The following is a 23,321-nucleotide window of genomic DNA, read 5'->3' as shown; positions in this document are numbered from 1 at the left end:
GGGGAGGGGAGGGGACAGTGGCGTTTAATAACGGGCAAATAAAGATATGCTCGCCCAAGAAGTAGAATTAAGAGGACACTGCGCTATAAAAAGTAGGCAGGATTCATACAAATTCTCTTTAGAGTCTTGATTTTATGATCCTGGAGCCAATCTAACTATTGGGGCTTCAAAGTCCAGCGATCTCACCCACAGGCAGCGTCGGGGTAAAGTTCGCTACCACTGCCCGGAACCGGACCTGAAATCCTGGGCCTTCGCTACCTGGCACCCGGAGCCGAGCGGAGCGAGCTCGCCCAACCGCCGGAAAAAGGCCCGGAAAAGGCGGGATTTCTCAGGTGATGTCATCGGGCGCCGCGGGTAAGCGGCGGTTTGGAGTTCGGAGGGAGAGGGGGACGATGGCGGCCGATGATGCAGCTTTGGAGTCATTGGTATCGAGTCTGTACGACGTGCAGGCTTTCAAGTTTGGGAACTTCGTGCTGAAGAGCGGGCTCTCGTCCCCCGTGTACATCGATCTACGGGGCATCGTGTCTCGACCCCGTATTCTGAGTCAGGTACCTGCCCAGGAAAGAAGAGGGTTGGGTGGCGGGAATGGGGACCAGGAGGAGGGGAGGAATGACAGGAGTTGGGCTGTGGGTGAGAGCAAAAGAGCCAAGCAGGCGGGTCGACCCTACTATCGGCCTGGTGGAGTCTGTTTGCGAAACCCAGAGACCAGGAACTGTTAGGCTTTTTTTTTTTTTTTTTTTTTTTTCGGTACGCGGGCCTCTCACTATTGAGGCCTCTCCCGTTGCGGAGCACAGGCTCCGGACGCGCAGGCTCAGCGGCCATGGTTCACGGGCCCAGCCGCTCCGCGGCATATGGGATCTTCGCGGACGGACCGGGGCACGAACCCTTGTCCCCTGCATCGGCAGGCGGACTCTCAACCACTGCGCCACCAGGGAAGCCCTGTTAGGCTTTTGAGGACCTAGAGGGCAGCCTGCACTGTGACTCGCTTGCATTGACACGTGCTCTGCAAGAGAGTCGGGGAAACCCAGTTTGGGGCCTTGTCTTGCACAGAAGTACTTGAAGGAGTTCCACGTATTTAACCTCGTGAAAATGGGACGGCGGGGGGAGGAGAGGAGAAGGTGTGTTGGGGGAGAATTTGGTAGCCGCTTAAATGCTTGGAAGGGCTCTTGCTAGGAGAGGGGGATTCGATTTTGCACTGTGTGGCCAGGAGCAAGAATTAAGGCCAGAGAGTGGACATTTCATGGAGGCAGTTTTTTGGTGAATAAAAGGGAAAAACTTCGTACAAATTAGAGTTTTCTAGCACAAGGCTTCTTAAACTCTGAGTAGATATGAATCACCTGGAATTTTGTTAAAATGCATACTCTGATTGAGTAGACCTGAGGCAGGGTGGGAGGTTATGCATTTCTCACAAGCTGCCAGCAAAAGCTGCAGACCACAGTGTAAGTAGAAGGGTCTAAATGTGCTGTCTAATAGAGTTTCTACTAGCCGCATGTGAATATTGAGCATTATGAATTTTTCAATTTATAGTCACATGCGACTAGTGGCTACCTTATTGGACAGTGCAGATATAGAACCTTTCAGTTATCACAGAAGTTCTATCTAGACTTATGTAAGTTTTCTCCACCACTAAGGGTTTATGTTCGCCCTTTGTGAACCCCACTCTGATGTTATTATGAAAAGGACTGAAGCACTAGTTGATGTGGGTTAGAGTATTCTCACCATCCAGAATCTTGCTATGGTGCATCTCATCAGTGCTGAAAAAGTGAATGACTAGGGATCTTCTTTTGAAAAGTTGGTTTATTTTTGAAGAAGTCATCAGTTAACAGATGACTAAAAATTATTTTTTGATACTAGATATTGGAGTGTGTGTGTATGTGTCTGATTTTTGGTAGTTAACTCAGGAGTGCCAAATATTGAGAGAGCTAGGTATAACAGAACTCCTTTCATGTCTACTTATTTATGCAAATAGGGTTTCTTATTATTTGCACCCCCAGAAAGCAAAAGAACTTACACTGAACTCTGACTTCCTAGTAGTAAGTAATAGTCAACTACAATAGATACATAAATTAATTGCCAGGATCAGGTACCATTCATCTCACTAAGAAATGCATTTCCAAAATAATCTGTTTTTATGCTTCTATCAGAATTTGCAGATTATGTTTTAATTAATTTTGTGCTTATAACCATTGTAATGATAACAGAATTTTTAAGACTTAGAGACTTATGGTCACAGGAAATTTTTTAAATTTACAATTTAAAATTTCAGTTTACATACATTTTTGTTGTGGAGAAGTATCATAGAATGATCAGTAAAAGTTTTTCAAGCACGGATATATATTGCATTAGAATAACATTTTGTGGAGACAGTGGAATGAAAATATGAGTTTAAAAAAATGTAAAAATTTCCAAGTTCATTATTCAGCATTTTCATTTTTTTTTAAAGCAGATGTTGAGTATCAAATCAGTATAGCATTTGGATCCCATTGTGTTCACTTAAAGGAGTGATGTAACAGTTCTAGGATAATATGTTAATTTTTTCAGTACTCTAGAAGTTACTTTTTTTTTTTTTTTTTTTTTTCTTTTTTGCGCGGTACGCGGGCCTCTCACTGTTGGGGCCTCTCCCGTTGCGGAGCACAGGCTCTGGACGCACAGGCTCAGCGGCCATGGCTCACGGGCCTAGCTGCTCTGCGGCATGTGGGATCGTCCCAGACCGGGGCACGAACCCGTGTCCCCTGCATTGGCAGGCGGACTTGCAACCACTGCGCCACCAGGGAAGCCCTAGAAGTTACATTTTTTGCAGCTTAAAAATATTCATAAATTTTTCAAATCTTTAGAAATACAGGAGCAAAAAATTTTGAACACCTCTGATCTAGTTCACTAAGTAACTCTGCTTTTCTTCTTAAAATAAGATGGTGTTGGGTGGGAGTATGCATTCTGGCATTAAAATGTGATGATTTATGTAGAAAAGGATATTATCAACTAGTGCTTCACACAGTAGGCTCTGTATTTATGAGACCTTTATATTTTTTTTAAGTCACATTTCTTTTTTTAAAAATTAATTAGTTTATCTTTGGCTGCATTGGGTCTTCGTGTTAGGTCTTCATTGCTGTACACAGGCTTTCTCTAGTTGCGGCGAGCGGGGGCTACTCTTTGTTGCGGTGCGTGGGCTTCTCGTGGTGCTGGCTTCTCTGTTGCAGAGCACAGGCTCTAGGCACAGGCTTCAGTAGTTGTGGCACGTGGGCTCAGTAGTTGTGGTTCATGGGCTCTATAGAGTGCAGCATCAGTAATTGTGGCGCGTGGGCTTAGTTGCTCCACGCACTTGGGATCTTTCTGGACCAGGGCTCGAACCCATGTCCCCTGCATTGGCAGGCGGATTCTTAACCACTGCACCACCGGTGAAGTCCTGTGAAAACTGTAAGAAAACACTTTGGTGTATATTCTTCCGTTGATGTTTTTATTGAGATATAATGGACATATAAAATTATATTAGTTTCAGTTGTACAACGTAGTGACTCTATTTATATATATTGTGTAATGATTGCCACAGCAAGTCTAGTTAGCAAGTCTTTGTTCATAGCTACAAATTTCTTTTTCTTGTGCTGAGAACTTTTAAGATCTCTCAGTAACCTTCAAATATGCAATACAGTATTATTAACTATAGTCACCATGCTGTGTATTACATCCCCATGACTTACTTATTTTATAATTGTAAGTTTGTACCTTTTGAATCCCTTCACCCATTTTGCCTACCCACTACTCTGCCTCTAGCAACCACCAGTCTGTTCTCTGTATCTACGACTTGTCATTTTGTTTGTTTGTTTTTGTAAGATTCCACGTATACACGAGATCATGGAGGATTTGTCTTTCTCTGTGTCACTTATTTCTCTTAACATAATGCCGTTAAAGTCTATCTACGTTGAGCAAATGTCAGTGTTTTACAATTATCATGGCTGAATAATATTCCAGTGTGTGTGTGTACCACATTTTCTTTATCCACTTGTTCATTCATGGTTGTTTTGCAATTTAGGTTGTTTACATAACTTGGCTATTGTAAATAATGCTGTAATGAACATGGGGGTGCAGATATCTTTTCAAGATAGTGTTTTCATTTTTTTCAGATAAATATCCAGATGTGGAATTGCTGGATCACGTGGGAGTTCTGTTTTTAATTTTTCAAGGAACCTCCATACTATTTTCCACAGTGGCTGCACCAATTAACATTTTCTCCAGTGCACAAGGGTTCCATTTTCTTCACATCCACACCAACACTTATTATTTCTTTTAAAAAAAATAAATAAATTAATTATTTTTATTCTTGGCTGCATCAGGTCTTAGTTGTGGCATGTGGGATCTTTCTTTGCAGCGTGTGGGCTTCTCTCTAGTTGTGGCGTGCAGGTTTTCTCCCTAGTTGTTGCTCACGGGTTCCAGAGCACATGGGCTCTGTCGTTTGCAGCACACGGGCTCAGTAGTTGTGGCACATGGGCTTAGTTGCCCCGTGGCATGTGGGATCTTAGTTCCCCAACCAGGCATCGAATCTGCATCCCCTGCATTGGAAGGCGGATTCTTCACCACTGGACCACCAGGGAAGTCCTTATACTTATTATTTCTTGCTCTTTTGATAATAGCCATTCTGAAAGGTGTGAAGTGATATCACATTGTGGTTTTGATGTGCATTTTCCTGATGATTAGTGATATTGAGCATCTTTTCATATGCCTGTTGGCCATGTGTATCGATATGTCTTCTTTGGAAAAATGTCTATTCAGATCTTCTGCCCATTTTTTAATCAGATCTTTTTTGTTATTGAGCTGTGTGGGTTCTTTACATATTTTGGATACTAACCCCTTTTTGGACATACAATTTACAAATATCTTCTGCAATTCAGAAGGTTACCTTTTTTTGTTACTAATGGCTTCCTTTGCTATATGGAACCTCTTTAGTTTGATGTGGTCTCATTTGTTTATTTTTGCTTTTGTTGCCATTGCCTTTGAAGTTAGATCCAAAGAATTATCACAAAGAGTGATGTCAAGGAGCTTACTACCTATGTTTTATTCTAGGAGTTTTATGGTTTCAGGTCTTATATTCAAGTCTAATCAATTTTGAGTTAATTTTTGTGTATGGTGTAATATAGTGGTCCAGTTTCATTCTTTTGCATGTGGCTGTCCAGTTTTACGAACACTATTTTATTGAAGAGACCATCCTTTCCCATTGTATATTCTTGGCTCCTTTGTCATAAATTAATTGAACATATGTGCTTGGTTTTATTTTTAGGGTTTATTCTCTATTCTGTTCCACTGATATATTTGTTTGTTTTTATGCCAGTACCATTCTGTTTATAGTTTGAAGTCAGAGTGTGTGATGACTCCAGCTTTATTTTTCTTTCTCAAGATTGCTTTGGCTATTTGGGATCTTTTGTGGTACCAAAGAAATTTTAGGGTTGGTTGTTCTATTTCTGTGAAAAGTGTCTTTAGAATTTTGATAGGGATTGCATTGAATCTGCAGGTTGCTTTGGATAGTATGGACATTTTTACAGTATTAATTCTTCCAATATATGATCATGGAATATCTTCATTTATTTGTGTCATCTTAATTTTGTTTATCAGTGTCTTATAGTTTTTAGTGTACAGGTCTTTGACCTCCTTGGTTAAATTTATTCTTTGGTATTTTGTTCTTTTTGAGGCAATTGTGTATGGCATTGTTTTCTTAATTTCTCTTTCTGATGGTTTGTTGTTAGTGTATAAAAGCACAACAGATTTTTGTATATTGATTTTGTACCTTGCAACTTTACTGAATTTGTTTATTACTTCTAACAATTTTTGGTGAACTCTTTATGGTTTTCTTTTTTTTTTTTTTCTTTTTTTTTTTTGCAGTACACGGGCCTCTCACTGTTGTGGCCTCTCCCATTGTGGAGCACAGGCTCCGGATGTGCAGGCTCAGTGGCCATGACTCACGGGCCCAGCCACTCCGCAGCATGTGGGATCTTCCCAGACCGGGTCATGAACCCGTGTCCCCTGCATTGGCAGGTGGACTCTCAACCACTGTGCCACCAGGGAAGCCCTATGGTTTTCTAAATGTAAAATCATGTTGTTGCCCACTTAGTTACTTCTTCCTTTCCAGTATGGATGCCTTTTATTTCTTTTTCCTGCGTAATTGCTCTGGCTAGGACTTCCAGTAGTATGTTGAGTAAAAATGGCAAGAATGGGCATCTTTGTCATGTTTCTGATCTGAAGGAAATAGCTTTCAGCTTTTTGCCATTCAGTATGATGATTAGCTGTGGGCCTGTCATATATGGCCTTTATTATCTTGAGGTACGTTCCATCTCTACCCTTTGTTCAGTCTTTATCATAAATGGTTGTTGAATTTTGTCAAATGCTTTTTTTATACCTATTGAGATGATCATATTATTTTTATCCTTCGTTTTCTTAATGTGGTGTATCACATTGATTTGTGGATGTTGAACCATCTTTGTATTGCCTGGGATAAATCCCACTTGATCATAGCTTATTGTCCTTGTAATGTATTGTTGAATTTGGTTTGCTAATAGTTTGTTGAAGATTTTTGCCTCAAAATTCATCAGCAATATTGGCCTGTACTTTTTTTGTTGTGTCCTTATCTGGTTTTGGTAACAGTGTAATGCTGGCCTTGTAAAATGAGTTTGGGAACATTCCCTCCTCTTTAATTTTTTGGATGAGTTTGAGGAGGGTAGGTATTAAATCTTTTTTGAATGTTTGGTAAAATTCAACAATGAAGCCATCTGGTCCTGGACTTTTGTTGTTGTGAGTTGTTTTTTCTTGTTGTTATTGTTTGTTTGTTTATTACTGATTCATTCTCCTTACTAGTAATTGGTTTATTCATATTTTCTATTCATGATTCAGTCTTAGAAGAGTGTATGTTTCTGGGAACTTACCTATTTCTTCCAGGTTATTTAATTTGTTGATGTATAGTTGTTCATAGTAACTTCTTATGAGCCTTTGTATTTCTTTGGTATCTGGTGTATGTTCTCTTTCATTTCTGATTTTATTTATTTGAGTGCTCTCTTTTTTTCTTGGTGACTCTAGCTAAAGGTTTATCAATTTTATCTTTTCAAAGACCCAGCTCTTAGTTTCATTATTTTTTAATTGTCTTTTTAATAGTCTCTATTTCATTTATTTCCACTCTGATCTTTATTATTTCCTTCTTTCTATTAACTTCGGGCTTCATTTGTACTTTTTCTGCTTTGTTTGGGTATAAAGTTAGGTCGTTTATTTGAAATTTTTCTTATTTCTTGAAGTAGGCCTGAATCATTATAAGCTTCCCTTTTATAACTGCTTTTGTGGCATCTGATATATTTTGGTATGTTTTCTTTTGATTTTCATTTGTCTTAAGGGTTTTTTTATGAAATTTCTCCTTTGATTTCTTCATTGACCCACGGGTTGTTCAATAGCATATTGTTTAATCTTCACATATTTGAGATTTTTCTTGTTTTCTTTCTGTGTTTCCAGTTTCATGCCATTGTGGTCAGAAAGATACTTGATATTATTTCAATCTTAAATTTCTTGAGACTTGTTTTGTGGTCTGTATCTTGGAGAATGTTCCATATACACTTGAGAAGAATGTGTATTCTGCTTTTGGATGGAATGTTCTCTATATATTTATTAGGTTCATCTGATCTAGAGTGTTCTTGGTTGGAAGTGTTTTCCTTTGAGCAGTTTGAATATATCATGCCACTTCCTTCTGGCCTGCAAAGTTTTTGCTGAGAAGTCTGCTGATAGTCTTATGGGGGGGATTCTCTTGTATATATAACAAGTTGTTTTTCTCTTGCCACTTTTAAGATTCTCTCCTTGTCCTCAACTTCTGACATTTTAATTATGTGTCTTGGTTCAGGTTTCTTTGGGTTCATCTTCGTTGGAACACTCTGGACTTCCTGAATCTTCAGGAAATTTTCAGTCATTCTTTCCTTTTTTTTTTAATTGTGTTTTTTTTTTAATATTAGTATAGTTGATTAACAATGTTGTGTTAGTTTCAGGTGTGCAGCATAGTGATTCAGTTTACATATACATGTATCTATTCTTTTTCAAATTCTTTTCCTATTTAGGTTATTACAGAATATTGAGCATAGTTCCCTGTGCTATACAATAGGACCTTGTTGGTTATCTATTTTAAATATAGTAGTGTGTATATGTCAATTCCAAACTCCCAATTATCCCTCCCTGCCCCCACCACCTTTCTCTTTGGTAACCATAAGTTTGTTTTTAAAGTCTAGGAGTCTTATTTCTCTTTTGTAAATAAGTTCATTTGTGTCATTTCTTTTTAGATTCCACATATCAGGGATATCATATGATATTTGTCTTTCTCTAACTTACTTCATGTAGTGTGATAATCTCCAGGTCCATCCATGATGCTGCAAATGGCATTATTTCATTCTTTTTTTTTTTTTTGCGGTACCCGGGCCTCTCACTGCTGTGCCTTCTTCTGTCGCGGAGCACAGGCTCCAGACACGCAGGCTCAGTGGCTATAGCTCGCAGGCTCAGCCGCTCCACAGCATGTGGGATCCTCCTGGACCGGGGCATGAACCCGTGTCCCCTGCATCGGCAGGTGGACTCTCAACCACTGTGCTACTAGGGAAGCCCTATTTCATTCTTTTTAATGGCTGACTAATATTCCATTGTATTTACATACCACATCTTTATCCAGTCATGTGTTGATGGGCATTTAGGTTGCTTCCATGTCTTGGATATTGTGAATGGCACGACAATGAACATTGGGGTGCATTTATCCTTTTGAACCATGGTTTTTTCCAGATATCTGCCCAGGAGTGGTATTGTTGGATCATATAGTAGCTCTATTTTTAGTTTTTTAAGGAACGCCCATACTGTTCTCCATAGTGGCAGTACCAGTTTGTGTTCCCACCAACAGTGTAGGAGGGTTCCCTTTTCTGCAAGCCCTGTCCAGCATTTATTGTTTGTAAACTTTTTGATGATGGCCATTCTGACTGGTGTGGGTGGTACCTCATTGTAGTTTTGATTTGCATTTCTCTAATAATTAGTGATGTTGAGCATCTTTTCATGTGACTCTTGGCCATCTGTATGTCTGTCTTCTTTGGAGAAATGTCTGTTTAGGTCTTCTGCCCATTTTTTGATTGGGTTGTTTGTTTTTTTGATATTGAGCCGCATGAGCTGTTTGTACATTTTGGAGATTAATTCACTGTCAGTCACATCATTTGCAAATATTTTCTCCCATTCTGTGGGTTGTCTTTTGTTTATGGTTTCCTTTGCTGTGCAAAAGTTTTTGTTTAATTAGGTCCCATTTGTTTATTTTTTATTTTATTTCCATTACTCTAGGAAACGGATTGAAAAAGATCTTGCTGTAATTTATTTCAAGGAGTGCCCTGCCTATGTATTCCTCTAAGAGTTTTATAGTATCTGGTCTTACATTTAGGTGTTTAATCCATTTTGATTTTATTTTTGTATATGGTGTTAAAGAATGTTCTATTATTCTTTTACATAGCTGTCTAATTTTCCCAGCACCACTGTGTTTTCTCCATTGCATAGTCTTGCCTCCTTTGTCATAGATTAATTTGACCGTAGATGTATGGGTTTATTTCTGGGCTTTCTCTATCCTGTTCCACTGATTTATATTTCTGTTTTTGTGTCAGTACCATAGTGGTTTGATGACTGTAGCTTTGTAGTATAATCTGAAGTCAGGGAGCCTGATTCCTCCATCTCTGTTTTTCTTTCTCAAGATCCCTTTGGGTATTTGGGGTCTTTTGTGTCTCCATACAAATTAAAATTTTTTCTGTTCTAGGTCTGTGAAAAATGCCATTGGTAGTTTGATAGGGGTTGCATTGAATCTGTAGATTGCATTGAATCTGTATATTGTTTTGACAATATTGAGTCTTCCAATCCAAGAACATGGTATATCTTTCCATCTGTTTGTGTCATCTCTGATTTCTTTCATCAGTGTCTTATAGTTTTCAGAGTTGAGGTCTTTTGTCTCCTCAGGTAGGTTTATTTGTGGGTATTTTATTCTTTTTGATGTGCTGGCAAATGGGATCGTTTCCTTAATTTCTCTTTCTGATCTTCTGTTGTTAGTGTATAGAGATGCAAGAGACTTCTGTGTATTAATTTTGTATCCTGCGACTTTACCAAATTTATTGATGAGCTCTAATAGTTTTCTGGTAGCATCTTAAGGATTTTCTCTGTATAGTATCATGCCATCTGCAAACAGTGAGTATTTTATTTCTTTTTTTCCAATTTGGATTCCTTTTATTTCTTTTTCTTCTTTGATTGCCATTGTTAGGACTTCTAAAACTGTTGAATGAAAGTGGCAAGAGTGGACATCCTTGTCTCATTCCTGATCTTAGAGAGATGCTTTCACCTTTTCACCATTGAGTATGACTTTTGCTGTGGGTTTGTCATATATGGCCTTTATTATGTTGAGGTATGTTCCCTTTATGCCCACTTTTTGGAGAGTTTTTATCATAAATGGTTGTTCAGTTTTGTTAAAAAGCTTTTTCTGCATCTATTGAGATGATCATGTGATTTTTATTCTTCAATTTGTTGATGTGGTATATCATGCTGATCGACTTATGGATACTGAAAAATCTTTGCATCCCTGGGATAAATCCCACTTGATCATGGCATATGATCCTTTTAATGTATTGTTGGATTTAGTTTGTTAGTATTTTGTTGATGAGTTTTGCGTATATGTCCTTCAGTGATATTGGCCTGTAATTTTCTTTTTTTGTGGTATCTTTGTCTGATTTTGGTATCAGGGTGATCATGGCCTCATAGAATGCACTTGGGAGTGTTCCTTCCTCTGCAGTTTTTTGGAAGAGTTTCAGGATAGGTGTTAAGTCTTCTTTAAATTTGATAGAATTCTACTGTGAAGCCATGTCGTCATGGACTTTTGTTCGTTGGGAGGTTTTTCTGTTTATTTATTTAAAAATATTTATTTATTTTTGGCTGCATTGGGTCTTCGTCACTGTGTGCGGGCTTTCTGTAGTTGCAGCAAGAGGGGGCTACTCTTTGTTGTGGTGTATGGGCTTCGCATTGCAGTGGCTTTTTTTGTTGCAGAGCACGGGCTCTAGGCATGTGGGCTTCAGTAGCTGTGGGATGCGGGCTCAGTAGTTGTAGCTCCCGGGTCTAGAGTGCAGGCTCAGTAGTTGTGGTGCACAGGTTTAGTTGCTCTGCAGCATGTGGGATCTTCCTGCACTAGTGATTGAACCTGTGTCCCTTGCATTGGCAGGTGGATTCTTAACCACTCTGCCACCAGGGCAGTTCCTGCTGGGAGTTTTTTAATCACAGTTTCAATTTCAGTACTTGTGATTTGTCTGTTCATATTTTCTATTTCTTCCTGCTTCAGTCTTCAGAGAGTGTACCTTTTTAAGAATTTGTCCATTTCATCTAGGTTGTCCATTTTATTGGCATATAGTTGCTTGTAGTAGTCGCCTGTGGTCATTTGTATTTCTGTGGTATCTGTTGTAATTTCTTCTTTTTCATTTCTAAGTTTATTGACTTGAGCCCTCTCCCTTTTTCTTGATGAGTCTTTCTAAAGGTTTATCCGTATTGTTTATCTTTTCAAAGAATGGGATTTTAATTTCATTCATCTTTTCTATTGTTTTCTTCATCTCTTTTTCATTTATTTCTGCTCTGATCTTTGTGATTTCTTTACTTCTACTAATTTTGGGTTTTGTTTGTTCATCTTTCTGTAGTTGCTTTAGGTGTAAAGTTAGGTCGTTTATTTGAGATGTTTTTTGTTTCCTGAGGTAAGATTGTATTACTATAAATTTCCCTCTTAGAACTCTTTTGCTGTGTCCCATAGATTTTGGATTGTCATGCTTTCGTTTTCACTTGTCTCTAGTTATTTTTTGATTTCCTCTTTGATTTTTTTCAATGGTCCATTGGTTGTTTAGTACCATATTGTTTAGCCTCCACTTGATTGTGTGTTTTACAGTTTTTTTTCCTTGTTGATTTCTAATCTCATAGCGTTGTGATCAGAAAAGATGCTTGATATTATTTCAGTTTTCTTAAACTTACTGAGGCTTGTTTTGTGGCCCAGCATGTAATGAATCCTAGAGAATGTTCTCTGTGCACTTGGGAAGAATGTGTAGTCTGCTGCTTTTGGATGGAATGTTCTATAAGTATCAATTAAGACCATCTGGTCTAATGTGTCATTTAAGATCTGTGTTTCCTTATTGATTTTCTGTCTGGATGATCCGTTCGTTGATGTAAGTGTTAAAGTCCTTCACTGTTATTGTGTGGCTGTCGATTTCTCCTCTTATGGATGATAGCATTTGCCTTATATATTGAGGTGCTCTTATGTTGGGTGGATATTTATTTACAATTTTTCTATCTTCTTCAACTGATCCCTTGATCGTTACGCATTGTCCTTCTTTGTGTCTTGTGAAAGACTTTATTTTATTTATTTATTTTTAACATCTTTACAGTCTTTATTTTAAAGTCTATTTTGTCTGACATGAGTATTGCTACTCCAGCTTTCTTTTGATTTCTGTTTGCATGGAATACCTTTTTCCATCCCCTCACTTTCAGTCTGTATGTGTCCCTAGTTTTGAAGTGGGTCTCTTGTAGACAGCATATATTCTTGTCTTGTTTTTGTATCTATTCAACCAGACTGTGTCTTTTGATTGGAGTGTTTAATCCATTTACATTTAAGGTAATTGTTGATATGTATGTTCTTATTGCCATTTTGTTAATTGTTTTGGATTTTTTTTTGTAGATCTTTTTTCTTCCCTTCATCTTTTGTTCTCTTGTGATTTGAAGTTTACCTTTAGTGTTGTGTTTGGCGTTCTATTTCTTTTTTGTATGTGTATCTATTATAGATTTTTGGTTTGCCATTACCATGAGGTTTTGATATAGCAGTCTATATATATACAAGATTGTTTTAAGTTGCTGGTCTCTTAATTTCAAATGCATTTCCAATATCCTGCATTTGTACTCTCCTCTCACAGTTGCTGATTTTGAGGTCATATTTGTGTGTATATGATTTCCTACCTTTACTGTGTGTTTGCCTTTACTGGTGAGCTTTCCCATTCGTAATTTTATTTCTAGTTGTGGCCTTTTCTTTTCTGCCTAGAGAAGTTCCTTTAGCATACGTTGCAAAGCTGGTCTGATTGTGCTGAATTCTCTTAGGTTTTGCTTGTCTGTAAAAATTTTGATTTCTCCATCGAACCTGAATGAGAGCCTTGCTGGGTAGAGTATTCTTGGTTATATGTTCTTCTCTTTTATCACTTTAAATATATCGTGCCACTCCCTTCTGGTCTGCAATTTCTGCTGAGAAATCAGCTGATAACCTTGTGGGGATTCCCTTGTTATGTTATTTGTTGCTTTTCCCTCATTGCTTTTAATATTTTTTCCTTGTTTTTAATTTTTATCAGTTTTATTACCATGTGTATCATCATGTTCCTCTTTGGGTTTATCTTGCCTGGGACTCTCTGCATCGTGGACTTGGGTGACTGTTTCCTTTCCCATATTATGGAAGTTCTCACCTATTATCTCTTCAAATACTTTCTCAGAACCGTTCTCTCTTCTCCTTCTGGTACCCCTGTAATGCGAATGTTGGTGTGTTTAATGTTGTCCCAGAGGTCTCTTAGACTGTCCTCATTTCTTTTCTTTTTTCTTTAGTCTGTTCCACAGCCGTGATTTCCATCATTCTGTATTCCAGCTCATTTATTTGTTCTTCTGTCTCCATTATTCTGCTGTTGATTCCTTCTAGTGTAGTCTTCATTTCAGTTATTGTATTGTTCATCTCTTTTTGTTTGTTCTTTAGTTCTTCAAGGTCTTTGTTAAATGTTTCTTGTGTTGTCTCCATCTGTGCCTCCATTCTTTTTCTGAAATCTTGGATCATCTTTACTATCATTACTCTGAATTCTTTTTCAAGTAGGTTGTCTCCATTTCACTTGGTTGTTCTTCTGGGGTTTTATCTCGTTCCTTCATGTGGGACATACTCCTCTACCATATCATTTTGCCTAACTTTCTTTGATTGCAGTTTCTGCAGGCTGCAGGGTTGTAGTTCTTACTTCTGCTGTCTGCCCCCTGGTTGATGAGGCTGTCTAAAAGGCTTGTGCAGGCTTCCTGGTGGGAGGGACTGGTTCCTGCCCACTGGTGGATGGAGCTGGGACTTGTCCCTCTTGGGGGCAGGGCCACGTCAGGGGGTGTGTTTTGCAGGCAGCTGTTTGCTCAGGAAGACTTTAAGCAGCCTGTCTGCTGATGGGTGTGGCTGTGTTCCCACCCTATTGGTTGTTTGGCCTGAAGCACGCCAGCTCTGGAGCCTACCAGCTGTTGAGTGGGGCCAGGTCTTGGTGAGAGAATGGCACCCTCCATGAGGGCTCATGCCGAATACTCCCCAGAACTACCACTGCCAGTGTCTTTGTCCCCACAGTGAGCCACAGCTGCCTCCCCCACCCCACCTCTTTAGGAGACCCTCCAGTACCATCAAGTAGGTCTGGCCCAGCCTCTTATGAGGTTACTGCTTTATTCCCTGGGTCCTGGTCACATGAGACCTTTTGTGTGCCCTCCAAGAGTGGAGTTTCTATTTCCCCCAGTCCTGTGGATTCTTGTGATCAAACTTTGCTTGCCTTCAAAGCCAGATTCTCTAGGGGCTCCTCCTCCCATTGCCAGACCTCCAGGCTGGGGAGCCTGATGTGGGGCTCAGAACTTTCACTCATGTTGGAGAACTTACGTGGTATAATTATTTTCCAGTTTGTGGGTCACCTACCCAGCGGGTATGGGTTTTAATTTTATTGTGATTGCACCCTTCCTACCTTCTCATTGTGGCTTCTTTTTTTTTTTTTTTTTTTTTTTTTGGCGGTACGCCAGCCTCTCACTGTTGCGGCCTCTCCTGTTGCGGAGCGCAGGCTCCGGACACACAGGCTCAGCGGCCATGGCTCACGGGCCTAGCTGCTCTGTGGCATGTGGGATCTTCCCGGACCGGGGCACGAACCCGTGTCCCCTGCATTAGCAGGCAGACTCAACCACTGTGCCACCAGGGAAGCCTTGTGGCTTCTTCTTTGTCTTTGAGTGTACAATATCTTTTTTGGTAGGTTCCAGCATTTTTTTGTTTATGGTTGTTCAGCAGTTAGTTGTGATTTTGGTGTTATTGTAAGAAGAGGTGAGCTCAAGTCCTTCTCCTCTGCCATCTTGTCTCTGCCCCCCAGTCATTATTTCTTCAAATAAGTTTTCTGCCCCTTTTATTCCTCTCTTCTTCTGGGACTCTTCTAATCTATAATGTGAATGTTATTCTCAATATTTTTCCCTAGGTCCCCTGGGCTATTTTTGCTTTTTAAAATGCTGGTGTTTTGTTCTGTTTACTGCTGCTCTGTTAGGGTGAGTTCCACTATCCTGTCTTCCAGATTACTGATCTTTTCTTCTGCTTCATCTTGTCTGCTGTTGAACCCTTCTGGTTTACTTTTCAGATCAGTTATTGTATTCTTCAGCTCTTTGACTTGTCTTTGATATGTTTTTATATTTTCTGTCTCTTTGTTGAAGTTCTGTGTTCATCCATTCTTTTTCCTATTTTGGTGAGCATCTTTAAGATCATTACTTTGAATTCTTTATCAGGTAAATTACTTATCTCTGTTTCATTAAGGTTTTTTCTTGGGGTTTTATTTTTTGCTTTCGTTTGGAACGTATACCTGTTTTCTTATTTTGCTTGACTCTGTGTTTCTTTGTGTTAGGTGATGCAGTTATCTCTTCCAGTCTTGAAGGGGTGGCCCTGTTTGGGAAATGAACCTTACTGTTTAACCTTGCTCTAGTTCTTGGTTGTTTCTCAAACTGTGTCTTTGATTGTTTCACACCTGTGGGGCCCAGAAATGCAATTCCCCCTAGCAACGAGAGCACACACTCAAGTGGTGTCCCCTATTTGGGCTACATGTGCCTGCTGGCTTTGGTGTGCATCCACACCACTGGTGTGGCTGCAGGATCAGTGGAGGGTTGGGGGACAGGCTGCAACAGAAGCATGGGGAAGTGGTGTATTCACCCACTGCCTCTGGTGGGGCTGGGGCTGTGGTGCAGGGGGAGGGGGCAGGCAGTAGCAAGTTAGAAAGAGAGTGTAAAAATGGTACCTGCCAGTGGCTCCATACCTGGAGAGAGCCCCAACAGACCCCCTCTGGCAGACACTTTAAGATTAGCAAGTGAATTTACTTCACATATGATCTAGGCTTTTTTGACTGCAGCTTTTGTGCTGGGTCCCAGGGTGAGTGAGTCTGCACACAAGTCATTTAAGAGCAGATCTCTATTCCGTACATCCATATGGTTTTCCTGGATCCAAGCCCTGTTGGTTTTCAAAGCCAGGTGTTTTGAGTGCTCATCTCTCTGGTGTAGGTCCCAAGGGTTGGGGTGACTGATGTGGAGCGTCAGGGAGAAGTTCCATATTTGTGAGATCCCTCCTGGTTGTGGGTTGCTGAAGTAGTGATGGAGTTTTTGCAAGACTGTGTCTCTAACTCTCCTACCCATCTCCATGTGCCCTTTTATCCTTTGTTGTGGAGTAGCAGTTCAGCTAGTTCTCAGGTTCTTTTCAGAGGGAATTGTTCTTAATGTAGTTGTAGATTTGTTGTGTCCATGGGAGGAGGTGAGTTCAGGATCTTCTTACTCCACCATCTTGAACCACCTTCCCACTTGTTTATTTTTGGTTTTATTTCTTTGCTTTTGGTGTCAAATGCAAAAAATCATTGTTAAGACCATTGTCAAGGAACTTACCACCTGTTTTCTTCTAGGAGGTTTATGGTTTCAGGTCTTACATTCAAGTCATTAATCCATTTTGAGTTAATTTTTGTGTATGGTGTAAGATGTAGTCTAGTGTTCCCAAAACCATTTTGTTGAAGAGACTGTCCTTTTCCCTTTGTGTATTCTTAGCTCCTTTGATGTAAATTAATTGAACATATATGTGTAGGTTTACTTCTGGGCTCTCTATTCTGTTCTTTTGACCTGTGTGTCTGTATTTATGCCAATACCATAGTGTTTTGACTACTATTACTTTGTAATATAGTTTGAAATCAGGGAGTATGATACCTCCAGCTTTGTTTTCCTTCTCAAGATTGTTTTGACTATCCAGGGTCTTTTGTGGTTTCATACAAATTTTAGTATTGTTTGTTCCATTTCTGTGAAAAGTGCCATTGTAATTTTTTAGAAATTCCACTGAATCTGTATATTGCTTTTAGTATGGGCATTTGGGGCTGCTTTTTTTTTTTTTTTTTTTTTTTTTTTTTTTTTTTTTTGCGGTACGCGGGCCTCTCACTGCTGTGGCCTCTCCCGCTGCAGAGCACGGGCTCCAGACGCGCAGGCTCAGCAGCCATGGCCCACGGGCCCAGCCGCCCCGTGGCACGTGGGATCTTCCCGGACCGGGGCACGAACCCATGTCCCCTGCATCGGCAGGCGGACTCTCAACCACTGCGCCACCAGGGAAGCCCCTGGACATTTTAACAGCTTAATTTTTCTGATCCATGAGCATGGAATATTTTCCCATTTACTTATGTCATCTTCAGTTTGTTTGTTTTTTAAATCAATGTTTTATGTTTTTAGTGTACAGGTCTTTCACTTCCTTGGTTAAATTTATTTGTAAGTGTTTTATTCTTTTTTTTTTTTTTTTGGCCGTGCTGTGCGGCATGCGGGATCTTAGTTCTCTGACCAGGGATTGAACCTGTGCCTCCTGCAGTGGAAGCACAGTGTCTTAACAACTGGACTGCCAGGGAAGTCCCTGTTTTATTCTTTTTAATGCAGTTGTTTTCTTAATTTCTCTTGTGAAACTACTTAATTGAAGACTTCTGTTAGGAAAATAAAACTAGCAGGTGATAGGTTTAGACATGACAAGCATAATGATTTACTAAGGAAAACTGTGAAGCCTAGGGGTCATCCTTAGTCTTCAAGGTGAACATCATAGCCTTTCCTAACACATTCCATGTTGCCCTTGGAGCAGCCCTGAGTCTAGCTAAGTAGGTTAATTCTTCTGTTTTTATATTTGTATTTGTAAACTGGGATTTGTGGAGAGGATAATTTAACAAAAAGGCATTTATATTTTTCTGATCAGGTTTAAGACTCTCCCTTGCTGGGTTGTTACTGTCTTTATGTTGTTACATGATTTATACACCACTTAAAATAGTAATAATAATAATTGATTTGTGTGTTGTTTTTTTACAGGTTGCAGAAATTTTATTCCAAACTGCCCAAAATGCAGGGATCAATTTTGATACTGTGTGTGGAGTACCTTATACAGCATTACCATTGGCCACGGTTATCTGTTCAACAAACCAAATTCCAATGCTTATTAGAAGGAAAGAAACAAAGGATTATGGTAAAGTAAAAATAGTATAATCTTTAAGTTGATATGTAACCTGATACTTTTAGAAGTTGTTCTTCTAGGCACTGATGTTCATAGTCACCTTGAATATTCTTCATAGGACCTTTAAGTTGTTCTGGCCTGTGGAATTTGTTAACTGTTGTTATAAATCACCTCCCTTTCCTATAGAGTCTAGGGGTGAAATGCTTTGTATTAATTAGGCAATGAAAAAAAGTGCTTTTTTAATGCACCAAATTTATGAAACCCAACATTTTTACCAGCGCTTCCCTCATCAGAAGAATGTTCTAAGAACACTTACTTTCCAAGTGTATTTATATTTAAATTGCATGAATAAAATTAATCTCTTAAAGCAATGTAAGGGAATTCCCTGGCAGTCCAGTGGTTAGGACTCTGCATTTCCAATGCAGGGGGCCCAGGTTCGATCCCTGGTTGGGGAAATAATATCCCACAAGCTGTCCAGGGTGGCCAAAAAAAAAAAAAAAGGCAATGTAAATGCCACATGAAATTCTAAATGGAGATTATTTTATGGGTTCATGGCCGTAGGTTATCAGGTAGGTGTTTTAAACATGGGCTGCTTTAAAACGAAGTCAGGGCTTCCCTGGTGGCACAGTGGTTGAGAGTCTGCCTGCTGATGCAGGGGACACGGGTTTGTGCCCCAGTCCGGAAAGATCCCACATGCCACGGAGCGGCTGGGCCCGTGAGCCATGGCCGCTGAGCCTGTGCGGTTGGAGCCTGTGCTCCACAACGGGAGAGGCCACAACAGTGAGGCCCATGTAACGCAAAAATAAATAAATAAATAAATAAAATAAATCTAAAAGTATTGGAACTTCATATTTGATGATCTTAAGAATTAATTATTTTTTCGTATTGTTTTGTGTTGGTGTGATACTGTTTTTGTTACTTATTTTTGAAAAGAGTCCTTTTTATAGATGTGTTCTAAAAATTTTATGATGAAATCATATGTCTGGGATTTGCTTATAAAAATTATGGGGGGAGGGTGGTGTTGGAGTTATAGTTGAAACAAGATTACCCATGAGTTGTTAAGTGGTGAGGTGCTGTATTTGTGGAGGTTTGTTATACTATTTTATCTAGTTTTGTTTGAAATTCTCCATTATAAAAAAAATTACACAAATATTTTTGCCACTTAGTGGCACGATGTTTATCTATATGAATCCCTGCCATAAGACTGCTGTTTCTATTTCTTTATTATGTATCTTCAAAAATATTTCTTAGAATAAGATCATTAATTTTAAAATATACCTATAAGTACTTGCAGTCTTATGTTCTCATCTAAGGTGATTCAGTTAAACTTGCCGATTCTGCAAGGGAAGGAAAGGAGTTGGGGAAAGGGCAAAGACAGTACCTGTGGAAAGTTCAGAAAGTAGGCAAAATGCCCACTATATCTATTCTGTTTCAAAATAAGATAAATTTTGTAGTGGAAAATATAAAAATGAATCTCTAAACCGTGAGTCTGTGTAGTCTACAGTCTGAGTATTTATAGTTTGTAGATTATCTGAAAATAGTCTGCGGTAGGGGTTGGAGTGGGGAAGTGTGTTTAGTCACATTACATAGCTCATAACACTGTGGTAATTGACCTCAGTGGTTGAATATTTTCCCTCCTGCATTTATGTGCTCAGAAGGCCAGTTTGGCTGATCTTGAATAAAGAAGTTATTAATGGAAAAAGGAATGATTTCATTGATGATATTGGGCTATTCTTTGTTTCATAACTTTCATTGACCTAGGGTTATCTTGCCTTAATAAAACTTGTTTTTGAAATTTTGATCATAAACACATTAAATGATGTTTTACACTGTTAAATAATTTGCTAGTTTTACTAAAAATGTTCTGTATATGTAACTTTGACAATTTTGAAATACATAGGCACTGAAAACAGTAATTGTGGCACATTGAAGATTCATTAGGAATTTTTTAAATAAAGTAGTTCCAAAGTAGATTATCAGAAAATATAATTTAGATTATCCCCCTCTTCATAAATACATCCCAAATTTATACTGCAAGATACATCTTGAGTTGGCTGAAATATATAACTTTAAAAGAGTCAACATAATTTTTTCTTTTCTAGGTACTAAGCGTCTTGTAGAAGGGGCTATTAATCCAGGAGAAACCTGTTTGATCATTGAAGATGTTGTCACCAGTGGATCTAGTGTTTTGGAAACTGTTGAGGTTCTTCAGAAGGAGGGCTTGAAGGTCACTGATGCCATAGTGCTGTTGGACAGAGAGCAAGGAGGAAAGGACAAGTTGCAGGCGCATGGGATTCATCTCCACTCAGTGTGTACATTGTCCAAAATGCTGGAGATTCTTCAGCAACAGAAAAAAATTGATACTGAGATGGTCGAGAGAGTGAAGAGATTTATTCAGGAGAATGTTTTTATGGCAGCTAATCATAATGGTTCTCTCCCTTCTGTAAAGAAAGGACCCAAAGAACTAAGCTTTGGTGCACGTGCAGAGCTGCCCGGGATCCACCCAGTTGCATCAAAGCTTTTCAGGCTTATGCAAAAGAAGGAGACCAATCTGTGCCTGTCTGCTGATATTTCAGAGTCCAGAGAGCTGTTGCAGCTAGCAGATGCTTTAGGACCCAGAATCTGCATGCTCAAGACTCATGTAGATATTTTGAACGATTTTACTCTGGATGTAATGAAGGAGTTAACCATTCTGGCAAAACGCCATGAGTTTCTAATATTTGAAGACCGGAAATTTGCAGATATAGGAAACACAGTAAAAAAGCAGTATGAAGGTAAGTATTATTCAGGAACCAACAAGAATCACAAATCCAGCTTAAACTGGCTGAAGGAAATGTATTGGCTCACATAACAAAGTCCAGCTGTAAAAAAGCCTGTCAAGCATGGTTGGCTCTAAGAGCTCAAGTGATGTCTTTTGGCCTTTCTTTCTCTCCAAGTCTCAGCTCTGCTTTCTTCTCTCTTGACTTCTTTCTCAGGTAGGCACACTCCTCATACCTGCCCTAGACCAATCACTCAGACCTGGGGTATAGAATACCTTTATTAGCTCACCTGGGTAATATACCCTGCTCCTGGTGATGTGAGGCTATTTTAAAAAAATTTTTATTGCAGTATAGTTGCTTTACAATGTTGTGTTAGTTTCTGTTGTACAGCAAAGTGAATCAGCTATATGTATACATATATCCCCTCTTTTTTTGGATTTCCTTCTCATTTAGGTCACCACAGAGCATTGAGTAGAGTTCCCTGAGTTAAACAGTAGGTTCTCATTAGTTATCTATCATAGTATCAATAGTGTATATATGTCAATCCCCATCTCCCAATTCATCCCCCTTGCAACTTTGTGTCCATACGTTTGTTCTCTACATCTGTGTGTATTTCTGCTTTGCAAGTAAGATCATCTCTACCATTTTTCTAGATTCCACATATATATGTTAATATACAATATTTGTTTTTCTCTTTCTGACTTATATGACAGTCTCTAGGTCCATCCATATCTCTACAAATGACCCAATTCCGTTCCTTTTTATGGCTGAGTAATATTCCATTGTATATATGTACCACATCTTTATCCATTCTTCTGTTGATGGACATTTAGGTTGCTTCCATGTCCTGCCTATTGTAAATAGTACTGCAGTGAACATTGGGATGCATGTGTCTTTTTGAATTATGGTTTTCTCTGGCTATATGCCCAGTAGTTGGATTGTGGGTCACATGGTAGTCCTAGTTTTAGTTTTTTAAGGAACCTCCATACTGTTCTCCATATTGGCTGTATTAATTTACATTCTCACCAAAAGTGCAAGAGGGATCCCTTTCCTCCACATCCTCTCCAGCATTTATTGTTTCTAGATATTAATGATGGCCATTCTGACCTGTGTGAGGTGAGACCTCACTGTAGTTTTGATTTGCATTTCTCTAATAATTAGTGATGTTGAGCATCTTCTCGTGTTTGTTGGCCATCTGTATGTCTTCTTTGGAGAAATGTCTGTTAAGGTCTTCTGCCTGTTTTTTGATTGGGGTTTTTTTTTTGATATTGAGCTGCATGAGCTGTTTGTATATTTTGGAGATTAATCCTTTGTCAGTTGCTTTGTTTACAAATATTTTCTCCCATTCTATGGGTTGTCTTTTTGTTTTGTTTATGGTCTCCTTTGCTGTGCAAAATCTTTTGAGTTTAATTAGGTCCCATTTGTTTATTTTTGTTTCTATTTTTATTACTTTAGGAGGGAAGTCAAAAAAGATCTTGCTGCGATTTATGTCAGAGAGTGTTCTGCCTGTGTTTTCCTCTTAGAGTTTTATAGTGTCTGGCCTTACATTCAGGACTTTAATCCATTTTGAGTTTATTTTTCTGTATGCTGTTAGGGAGTGTTCTAATTTCATTCTTTAAAATGTAGCTGTCGAGCTTTTCCAGCACCACTTATTGAAGAGGCTGTCATTTCTCCATTGCATATTCTTGCCTCCTTTGTCATAGATTAGGTGACCATAGGTGTGTGTTTATCTCTGGGCTTTCTATCTTGTTCCATTGGTCTATATTTCTGTTTTTATGCCAGTACCATACTGTCTTTTTTTAATTTATTTTTTTGTTTGTTTGTTTGCTTTTGTTTTTTTTTTTGCAGTACGCGGGCCTCTTACTGTTGTGGCCTCTCCCTTTGTGGAGCACAGGCTCCAGACGCACAGGCTCAGCGGCCATGGCTCACGAGCCCAGCTGCTCCATGGCACGTGGGAACCTCCCAGACCGGGGCACAAACCCGTGTCCCCTGCATCGGAAGGGGGACTCTCAACCACTGTGCCACCAGGGAAGCGCCCCTACCATACTGTCTTGATTACTGAAGCTTTGTATTATAGTCTGAAGTCAGGGAGCATGATTCCTCCAGCTCTGTTTTTCTTTCTCAAGATTGCTTTAGCTGTTCAGGGTCTTTTGTGTTTCCATACAAAATGCAAAATTTTCTGTTCTAGTTCTGTGAAAAATGCCATTGGTAATTTGATAGGGATTGCATTCAATCAGTAGATTGCTTTGGGTACTATAGTCATTTTCACAATATTGATTCTTACAATCCAA

General features: G+C 39.2%; 1 protein-coding gene and 1 non-coding gene across 2 annotated transcripts in view; both read left to right on the top strand.

The window, feature by feature from the left end:
• Positions 1 to 318: 318 nt before the first annotated feature.
• UMPS (uridine monophosphate synthetase) overlaps positions 319 to 23,321 on the top strand; it is a 60,910-nt gene continuing 37,907 nt past the window's right edge. The window contains exons 1-3 of the mRNA XM_059064402.2: positions 319 to 548; positions 18,130 to 18,283; positions 20,374 to 21,045. Coding sequence (XP_058920385.2) covers positions 336 to 548; positions 18,130 to 18,283; positions 20,374 to 21,045 — 1,039 coding nt within the window. The 5' untranslated portion in view covers positions 319 to 335. The remainder of the gene's footprint in view (positions 549 to 18,129; positions 18,284 to 20,373; positions 21,046 to 23,321) is intronic.
• TRNAG-UCC (transfer RNA glycine (anticodon UCC)) lies at positions 18,654 to 18,726 on the top strand. Its single transcript has one exon. It is a non-coding gene; the product is annotated as a tRNA-Gly (tRNA).

This window comes from Kogia breviceps, chromosome 5, assembly GCF_026419965.1.
Source record: "Kogia breviceps isolate mKogBre1 chromosome 5, mKogBre1 haplotype 1, whole genome shotgun sequence".
NCBI classification, from domain to species: domain Eukaryota; kingdom Metazoa; phylum Chordata; class Mammalia; order Artiodactyla; family Physeteridae; genus Kogia; species Kogia breviceps.
Note: the sequence above shows the minus strand (reverse complement) of the source record. Positions and strands in the feature narration are given on the sequence as shown.